At 43.3% G+C, this 10471-nt stretch overlaps 1 protein-coding gene across 3 annotated transcripts in view; it reads left to right on the top strand.

The window, feature by feature from the left end:
• Positions 1–1004: 1004 nt before the first annotated feature.
• The window catches only part of NTPCR (nucleoside-triphosphatase, cancer-related), a 43130-nt gene continuing 33663 nt past the window's right edge, over positions 1005–10471 (top strand). For all 3 annotated transcript variants that reach the window (XR_007515261.1, XM_049868170.1, XM_049868169.1), the window contains exons 1-3: positions 1005–1110; positions 6524–6686; positions 7278–7374. Coding sequence is in view for 2 of the 3 variants with exons in the window: in XM_049868170.1 (XP_049724127.1) it covers positions 1077–1110; positions 6524–6686; positions 7278–7374 (294 nt within the window). In the remaining variant the exon portion in view is untranslated. The remainder of the gene's footprint in view (positions 1111–6523; positions 6687–7277; positions 7375–10471) is intronic.

The raw sequence follows: 10471 nt of genomic DNA, 5'->3' as shown, positions 1-10471 counted from the left end.
TGCTAGGTCATCTGCTCATTGCTTTCCATTTCCATGAAAGTGCTAGATAAATCTAGGTGGAAGACCCCGTATTTCCAGTGATGCAATTTGCTGGGATAATGGGGGAAACAAGTGCATTAGAAATGTTGCAGAAATGATGGTGACTGACAGCTATATTGTACAAATCTTTTTTTTTAAGAGGATTCCTTTTTAAACAGCAAGGAATCTGTGGGGACCTCTGACCTGCGCATATCGCAAGCTGAAGGGAAGCCTGGAGGTCCGTACGTGGGCACAAACCAATTACGTTAACCACTCACTGAAATTGCTTTCTCAGCCAGGATGGAGAATGATTGATCACAAGTCAAAATATACACGTTAGACTGAAAGCATTTACAGGTAAGTGCGGCCCAAGGTCACTGCCACTTCCTTCCGCTGGCTGAAACACTTCAAGTAGGTAGAGAGGGAGGAAAGCGTTTCAGACTAACGCCATTTAATTCTTTGCACGAGAAGATCCTCAGCAGGGTCTTGTGTTGGTTTAGATTTATGAAATTGGGGTTCGTGTGCATGGCTGATGATGGAAGTCTGCCTAAACCCTGGTGGACTTCAGACACTGCCCGGAGGTCAAACAAGTCACTCTGGAGGCGGAGGCCAGGCGGCCAGTATGTTAAGCTCTCCAGGTGATAACTACCCTGCAACAGAGGCCAAGAGCCCTGAGCAAAAGGCACAGATCGACAGCGAGGCCTCTGCCCGCCCCTTTCTTTAAGGACGGCCTCCAGGACCCTAGCCTCTCGTGGAAGGGGAGTCCTGCTGCGCCGGCAGCCTGGGGTTAACCAGCTCAGAGTCCGGGTTCCAGCTGCTCAGACGGGACCGCAGGGGGTTAACAACACACACTCTAAAGCAAGCCCTTCTCGGCAAACACCCCACTAAGGCTCACCCGGGAGGGGACTTGACCACCGCCCTTCCTAAGCCCCAGTCCGGGAGACTTGAGGGCGCATGCGCGGCCGTGACCGCGTCGCTTCCGGCCGAGGGGGCGTGGCCTGGCGTGCGGGCCGTGGGACGCTCTCCGACCTCTCACCCGGCCCGCGACCCCGGCCGGCATGGCCCGGCACGTGTTCCTCACGGGGCCGCCAGGTAACCCCGCGCGGCGTCCGGGCTGGCGCGGCGGGCCGGCTCTCCGCAACCGAGTGTTTTCCTCCGGGAGGCCGAGGGGTGGGGACCGCGCGGCCGGGAGGGGGTGGCTGCCCGGGGAAGGGCCGCGGACCCGGGGCTTGAGCGGCTTGGCCTTTGAAGTTTCGGATTTAAAATAACAAATTTGGTAGTCTGAAGCTTACCTACCCCTTCTCAGGAAGTACATAAACGTGTAGGATTAGCAATAAAGCCAGCTGCGGTAAAATGTGAAGAGAAGACCAGGCTGGTGATGTGGTCATGGCTGTGTTATTAAGGCATTTAAATATGGAGATGCCCCACTGCGGCGGCGTGTTGGCCCACACGCCTCACGGAGGGGGTGCTGAGGACCCTGAAGTCACAGGTGGAACCTCTACTCCCCGTTGGACTTCACTGACCCAGAATTTCCGCTGTGGGCGGCCCGCAGGTTGAGAAGCCTTGTCACTTACGGACCCCTCAGAGGCCCGTGGCTGTTGCCTCCTAACGACTGAATCACTGGGCAAATCCCCCAACCTTGCAGAGTGGACTTCTCATCTGCAAAATGGGATAGTGTGAGGCCAAATGCTAGGATATAGGAGGAAACACTGCTTTTTAAACCAGGGTGCTGCACATGTGTCAGGTGGCACTAAAGGCAAAGGCAAGAGGAAGGTGGTGGCAGCATGAGGAAGGCCAGGAAGAAAGATGGGCTTAGCGTGGGAAAGGCCATTTACAAATGGGTTTTGACTTTGTAAGTTAGCTGTGAGTTCGGATGTTAAAGGTTCTAACCCTGGGCTTAGAATTCTCTTTCCCTTCATTTTACTGATTAGCCTTAAAGCCCTTTTGTTACCATTGGATCAACGGTATACCAGCCACTTTTTATGCCTCTGGACCTCAGAGGTAAGACAGTATTCTGGTTCTAATGCATTTAGCATCCAGGTGGGTCCCTTTTGAAATGCCTGAAGCTCAGCAGACCAGAGTTGGAGCCACATTGTTTTGTAGGTTGGGCGTTCTATTAGGTGATGCTTCCTGGATGTGTTAGTTCTATAAACTTTTGCCTTTTTTCCCTTTATTTCTGTGAGCTAAGACTTGCCAGCATAACTGTGGCTTTCCTGTGTGATAAAGCCCTGATGGGGTTGTTTTGGTTTTTACGTGCCATTTTGGAAAACCAGAGGTTCCCCATGTGACCTAGTGGGAAAAAAAAAAAAAAGAAACCTGTTCCTGTGGAGTGTATTCAGACTCATAGTGACCCTATAGGACAGAGTAGAACTGCCCCATAGAGTTTCCAAGGAGCAGCTGAGGGCCTTCTGGTTAGCAGCCGAGTTCTTTACCACTGTGCCACCAGGGCTCCAACCTAATGGAAAGGCACCCGCAATAAATTACCTACCTAGCTCTCATTGATAAATGGTCATACCACAGGTCAGTTGCGCCAGAGTGCCACTTGCCTCATTGGTGACTTATATTAGCAGACCATATTTCTCAAGATCCGTATTAGCAACCAAAATTTAAACACTCAGAGCCATGTGCTCCAATACTGAAAACACGCACAAAAAAAATGCCATAAAAAAGAAAAAAACAAAAAAGGAGAAAAATGTAGTAATGGAAGGGTTTTAAGTAGCAAAGGCTATGCTTAGTATTGCAGACTTTGGAATTTTTATACCAAACGTTAACGGTAGAGAGGTGGCTTGAGAAATTTCCAGTGTGTAAAGATATACCCTCATATTACAAAGAACTGTTTTCCGAAAGTTGGTTTGTAAATCCTTTATCCGCAGCTTGGAACGCATTTTTCTCAGTAGGCTGGCCCCGGGACATCTGTATTGTTCATAACAGAGGTGACCTATTAGCATGATTGTACCTGCCATAGGCCTGGAGGTGGTGTGGGAGACAGAGGCTGGCCTGGCTGGCACTGGTTCTTCCTTCTGTTTCCTTCTTTATAAAATTCTTATGTGCACACAGCTGAAAGACTGGAGTAATTCTACAGTATAGCACTGTTAAACCTGTCCTCACACCCACCTACCTTTCCTTCCTGCTCCTCTTCCTAGTGCAGTTATGTCATTTTGATTAGCTTTGTAGTCAGTGTATATAGTACAGTGTGTATAGTACGGCACACATACCAGAGCTATGTAAACCCAAAACCAAACCCACTGCCGTCGAGTGGATTCCAACTCATAGCAACCCTCTAGGACAGAGTGGAACTACCCCATAGGGTTTCCAAGGCTGTAAATCTTTACAGGAATAGACTGCCATCTCTTTTCTCCCGAAGAGTAGCTGGTACATTTGAACTGCCAGCCTTTTGGTTAGCAGCTGAGCACTTTAAGCACTGCACCACCAGGGCTTTTCAGAGCTTTGTAGTAATCTATAATTTTTCCTTTTTGGTGCAACTCTTTCCCCGCTTTGGTGTTACTGTCTGGTTATTTCATTTGATTAGCTTTCTTCTATCACCACTTCTCTCTGTCTGAATCTTCTCAACATGTTCAGACCATCAGATAATCCTCTTCTCCAAGAGGTCACTTTGTGTTGCCGGTGCTGTCAGTGCCCCGCCCATACATATCTCCTTGGCACTTAGTATTTCTCCTGACTCCCCACTTTCGGCACCTGTGACCTGTCTTGCAGAACTTTCTCTGTCACTGGAGTTTACCCTGTCTGTACACAATGCAGGGCCAGGAATTCATGTCCTCCAGGAGCAGCTCTCAACAGTGATTAGTGAAAGTTAGTGGATGAATACCCCATTTGCTCACACCTCAGACAGGAAAACTCTGAGGCATGTGTCTAAAACTGTCCCTAGATTTCCCAAGTGGGATTAAGCTCAAATTACCCACAATGGTAACTTGCTTGATACTGTACTTTGTGATGGCATCCACCCTCTCCTTCCCTAAGTGTTTCTTGGGGTCACTTCCCAAGTCAAACTACTTGTATTTTAGGTTCTGTTTGTGGGAGAACCGGAATGAAAGTAACTCCGGAGCTTTCTGACCTGCTCTTGTTGACTTCTGTGCTTTGTGTGGCCGTCATCTTGGGATCTCCTTCAACATAGGTCACTTCTAAGCCAGTGTAGGCAACATTGGGCTAGCAGCTTAATTAACAAAGATGAAAACCTGAGCTGGAAGTTTCCCAGTGTTGGAGAAGAAAAAAGAGAATTGACCCAAATGCTTCCTTTTCCTTTTCTATGTTCTGCCTACCATAAAGGCCCCTACGGTATCTCCTTTTTAACAGGAATGATTGCAGTTGCTCCGTTTTATCTTTTTCAAAATGCAAATGGCATCATTTTTTCTTATAATGATAACATATGCTACTATAAAAATCAAAGTGTTAGAAAAGAAATTGACAGTCTGTGAAATTTCACAGAAATAAGCACTGTAAACTTTTATTCTATTTTCTTAACATTTTCCTTTTTTAAAAGCCGTAAAAGAATAATACATATGTCTTTCTTAACCTATGTTTTTTTCATATATTATTTTAATACATTATGATTCATCTTCCATGCTAATAAATATAGGTAAACGGTATTCTTTTAGTGGCTGCATGGTATTCCTGAGTATTTATGTACAATTTTATACATGGTACCATATGTAACCATCCCTTTGCTGACCAGCATTTAGATTGTATTCACTGTTTTGCTGTTATAAAGAAGGCTGCAGTGAACATCCTATTTTCATACTTCTTTGTACTGTTGGAAACCTTGGTGGCGTAGTGGTTAAGAGTTTGGCTGCTAACCAAAAGGTCAGCAGTTCAAATCCACCAGAGGCTCCTTGGAAATGCTATGGAACAATTTTACTCTGTCCTTTAGGGTTGCTATGAGTAGGAATTGACTTCATGGCGGTGGGTTTGTACTGTTACCAAATTATGTGGGGAGGATAAGTTCCTAGCCATAGAATTTCTGGGTGCTGTAGTACGGATATGTATGACTAAATTGCCCCCCAGAGAAGCAGTACCACTTACACACTCACCAATGCCAACTGCTTATATTAAAAAAGATTCTTCAGTGATCTCCTAAAGTGACAGTTACTGAAGGACACAGTTGGTTTAGAACCTTGTCATTTTATATTCTACCCAGTTCTCTTACCGACCACAGTGAGCACGTGGCTGAGATCCTTTTGGGATGCCGTTTGAGTTCCAGAAGACCAGCTGCCAGTGTTTGTTAGTGTGCAGTTCGGAGGAGGGATGCATTAAATGGAAATAATAGATCATGATTTATGTGAAGGAAGCTTAAAAGATTTCTTGGGGAACCCTGACTGACTTTGTGTGGGCAGCCATGTGAATAAATGACTTGCAACACTGTAATACCTCAAAATATCTCCATTGCAGACCTAGTAGAAGTTGTCCCTGTTTTTCCATTTTTGGATAGTCATAACTTCATTGACTTAAAACCATATGGGAACCAGGCTTATATAAATGTAGTCAGAGTGAAACAGAAAGGTCCCCGTTAAAACATTAGGTCCTTACTAAGTGTGTAACCTGGGGTAAGTTACCTAACCTGTGTGTGTCTCAGTTTCCTCATCTGTAAAATAGGGATAATCACAGTAACTGCTTCAGAAGGTTGTTGTGAGGGTTTACAAGAAAATACTTGTAAAGCGTGCTGGAACAGCACCTGGATTCCCAAAAGTCAGTGGTTAGTATTACTATATTAGGATGTAGCTGTTGGTGCTGATAAACTCTTGGAATTAATCAGATTAGTCAGTAGCCAGGCTGGGAGGAATGGAAGGGGCCAGAGGTGGGGAGGGCAAGAGGGTAGGGGTGCATGGGTTACAATTTGGGAAGGTGGTAGGGGCAAGCCGAAGGAATGCCTAGGAGAAGGGGATGTTTGAAGGGGTTACCACCTGGTAGGATTGCTGCTAAGGAAAAGTTTAAAAACGACCGTTTCCAGTGGTGTAAATGATCTTCAGGAGACAACATTCTCAGGAGGCCTAGCCATGGAAGTCCGTGGAGGAGTGACACAGTCTTTCCACAGTTAAACATAGGTCCGTAGCATCTTGGAGGTTGAGATCCTAGTTTATAGTGCCCAGCCTTTGGCCCAAGTGACAAATTTTATTTTCTAGGCTGAAAGTGGCAGCCCAAGGAGGGAGGTAAATCTAGGATAAAACAGAGGCTTGTTTCCTAGGATGCAGACTGCGCGTGAGAATTCATCGTCAGAAAACCACAGGTTGACTTGGTTTTAGGATTGTGTATGTGACAAAACTAATAATGTTTTAGAATTTAAAAATAAACTTCAAGATACCATTCATACTTTGATTATGCTCGTTTCTACTTGAAATTAGAAAGTTTTAACACCTGGAGCAATCAAAATTAAAGCGAAATTAATATTCATAGAATTTATTTGCAACCTATTTCTCAACCCACGGTGATTGCTCTTAGAGTCGTGGGAATGCTCTAGCCAGAGGGTTTCCTAATGGGCATTTTTTTTTTCTAGGGGTTGGAAAAACAACATTGATCCGGAAAGCCAGTGAGGCCTTAAAGTCCTCCGGTGTGCCTGTCGATGGGTTCTACACAGAAGAAGTCAGACAAGGGGGAAGAAGAATAGGATTTGACGTCGTCACTCTGTCCGGCGCCCGGGGCCCTTTATCTAGAATTGGGTACTGACATTTAATTTCTACTGTGTTTTTTACTCTAAGCTGTTCTTCTATCCATATTTGGGAGCTTTTCTTTTCTGATTCAACAAAAGCTAAATGATTTAGTAAGGCCCTAAAAAGGGCCTTGGATGCCACCCTATTTTCCCTTCAGAAGGTTGGGCAGAAGTTTGAGCCAGATGATCTTTTCTCACTGTAAGAATCTTTGGCCTTGAGGAATTTCTCAGAGAAAGAAAACAGACTGAAATCATCGTATGAAAAAACAAAGTATGAAAATCATATTTCACTTAAAACTCATTCCACTGAACCAGGACCTCTTTCACTCTAATCCTTAGCCCCTTTCCTAGTGCCACTTTTCAAAGAGGGCTGGTACCTGCCATTGTAACAGCAGGTCCATTGTTGGTGTGCGTACACTTACTGGTAGCTCCACTCTTGGGAGAAAAATTGAATCGGATCAGCTTTGCTCACCACCGCTCTGTAGGTGATTTTTAAGGATGATTTAGTACACGTGCAAGGCAAGAGTCTCAGTGGAGTAGCTCAAAACCAGAAATCAATAAAGGATTCTTTAATCAAAGAACACAATGTCTTTTCATTCAGGTCAGAGCCTCTGCCTGGAAAACGTGAATACCGTGTTGGGCAGTATGTGGTTGATCTGGCTTCTTTTGAGCAGTTGGCCCTTCCTGTCTTGAGGAATGTGAGTATGTGGTTCTGAGAGCCCATCTGTAGTAAGTGCATTGTGGGGATTGCTGGCTATGGGACCAGAGTGCCTTTTGTTCCCTAGGTGAGGCCATGTTTTTGAAAAGCCTTCAAATGATAGAGCTGTAATAAAAATATGCAGCATAATTTGCTGTTACTCTGAGCTACAAGTAAACTGCTTGTCACATAAATTCAGCACATACCAATATTTTATATTGGGAAGGCCCTGATGTCTAGTTACCAAGGTCCTCAAAGATAGGTCTTCCTCTGTCTTCCCATGTTTATATTTAAAACCATTTTCATGACACAACAGATAAATATTTAGGAAGAGAAAACAGCATTATATGAACATAATGACCAGTAGTAATGGAATGCCCACCATGTGCAATACACTGCTGTAAGCGCTTAACACATTTTATTACCTGTTTTTCTTTTTTTGTTGTTGTTGTTCTTTAAGTGAAAGTTTAAATTCAAGTCAGTTTCTCATACAGAAACTTAGACATACATTGTTATGTGACCCAAGTTGCTCTCACTATAATGTGACAGCACACTCCTCTCCACCCTGTGTTTCCCATGTCCATTCACCCAGCTCCTGTCCCCCTTTGCCTTCTCATCTCGCCTCCAGACAGGAGCTGCCCACATAGTCTCATGTGTCTACTTGAGCTAAGAAGCTCACTCCTTACCAGTATCATTTTATGTCTTACAGTTCATTCTAATCTTTGGAGATTTGGCTTTGAGAATGGTTTTAGTTTTGGGGTAACTGTGAGTCTGGGGCCCATGATCTCTGGGGTCCCTCTAGTCTCAGTCAGACCTTAAGTCTGGTCTTTTTACTAGAATTTGAGGTCTGCATCCCACTTTTCTCTTGCTCCATCAGGGATTCTCTGTTGTTTCCTGTCAGGACAATCATTGCTGGTAGCCAGGCACCATCTAGTTTTACCTGTTTATTTTAACAGTATATTACTTGTTTATTTTGATAGCTTTCTTGAGATATAACTCACATTCCATGTAGTTTACCCATTTAAAGGTACAATTTAGTTTTTTTTAGTATATTCACAGGATTATGCAACCATCAAGGAGCCCTGGTGGCATAGTGGTTAAGTGCTTGGCTGCTAACCACAAGGTCAGCGGTTTAAACCTCCTAGGTGCTTTGGAGGAGAAAAATGTGGCAGTCTGCTTCTGTAAAGATTACAGCCTTGGAAACCCTATGGGATGGTTCTACTCTGTCCTGTAGGGTTACTCTGAGTCGGAATTGACTCGAGCAACAGGTTTGTGCAACCATCACCACAGTCTAATTTTAGAACATTTTCATCATCCTCCCCAAAAACTGTGTGCTCATTAGCAGTCACTCCACTTTGTCCTTCCAACCCTGCAGCCCCTGGCAACCACTAATCTACTTCTTTTTTTCTCCACACCGAAAAACCTCTAGATTTGCTAATTCTGGACATTTCATATAAATGGAATCATACAATATGTGGCCTTTTATAACTGGCTTCTTTCACTTAGCATAGTGTTTTTAAGGTTCACCCATGTTGTAGCCTGTATCAGTATTTCATTCCTTTTTACGCCTGAGTAACGTTCCATTGTAGGGATATACCACATTTTGTTTATCTGTTCTTCAGTTGATGGGCACCTTTTGGCTATTAGAAGTAATGCTGCTATGAACATTCGTGTACAAGTTTTTGTGTGGACATCTGTTTATAGTTCTCTTGAGTGTATACCCAGGAGTGGGATTACTGAGTCATGTGGTTGTTCTAGGTTTAACTTTTTGAAGAACCATCAGACCGTTTTCTACAGAAGCCATACCGTTTTATATTCCTACTAGCAATGTGTGAGGGTCCCAAGTTCTTGGGAACACTTTTGGTTGTCTTGTCTTTTTGATTTTTAGCCATCCTAGTGAATCTCATTGTGGCTTTGATTTGCATTTCCCTGACGACTAATGATGTTGAACATCTTTTCACGTGCTCGTTGCCATTTATATATCTTTTCTGGAGAAACGTCTATTCAAATCTTTTGCCCATTTTTCAGTTGGGTTGTCTTTTTGTTACTGAGTTGTCAAAGAGTTATCAGTTCTGGATACAAGTCTGTTACCAGTTTTATGGCTTGGAATTACTTTCTGTCACTCGGTGGGTTGTCTTTTCACTTTCTTCATAGTATTACATGAAACACAATGTTTTTAATTTTTTAAAAGTTTAATTGTTCTGTTTTTCTTTTGTCGCTAGGGCTTTTGGTGTTGTATCAAAGAAGGCTTTGTCTACCCAGAGTCATGAAGATTTGCTCATGTGTTTTCTCCTAAGACTTTTGTAGTTACATTTAGGTTGTTGATCCATTTTTAAATTAATTTTTATATATGGTATGAAGTATGGATCCAACTTCATTATTTTATATGTGGATATCCAGTTATCGCAGCACCATTTGTTGAAAAGACTATTCTTTCCCCCACTGAATTGTCCTGGAACCATGTTGAAAGTCAATTGACCATAAAGGGAAGGATTTATTTCTGGGCTTTGAATTCTATTCTGTTTTTATATCAGTACCACACAGTCGTGGTTACTGCAGCTGGGATTCTGATAGGGATGCCCTGAATCTGTAGGTAAGTTTGGGGAGTGTTGCCATGTGAACAATAGTCTCTTGACCCATGAACATGGAATGTATTTCTGTTTATTTGGATCTTTTTTAATTTCTTTCAACAATATTTATAGTTCCCAGTGTACCTAAGCATTCCTTTTGATGCCATTGTAAATGGGATTGTTACCTCAATTTCATTTTTGGGAATGTTCAAAGTGTATGATTCATTTTTGTATATTGATTTTATATCCTGCAACCTTCTAATTTATTATTTCTAGTAGTTTTTTACTGGATTCCTTAAGATTTTTCTTATGCATCATACCATCTACAAATAGGTAGTATTATTTCTTCCTTTCCACTCTGGATACCTTTTATTTCTTTGTCTTGCCAAATTGCCCTGGCTAGAACCTCAAGTACAATGTTGAATAGAAGTGGTGAGAGCAGACAACCTTGTCTTGTTCCCGATCTTAGGGGGAAAGCATTCAGTTTTTCACCATTGAGTATGATGTAAGCTCTGAGTGTTTTATAGA

Source organism: Elephas maximus, chromosome 24, assembly GCF_024166365.1.
Source record: "Elephas maximus indicus isolate mEleMax1 chromosome 24, mEleMax1 primary haplotype, whole genome shotgun sequence".
NCBI classification, from domain to species: domain Eukaryota; kingdom Metazoa; phylum Chordata; class Mammalia; order Proboscidea; family Elephantidae; genus Elephas; species Elephas maximus.
The sequence above is the reverse complement of the archived record's forward strand: the minus strand, read 5'-3'. Positions and strand labels throughout refer to the sequence as shown.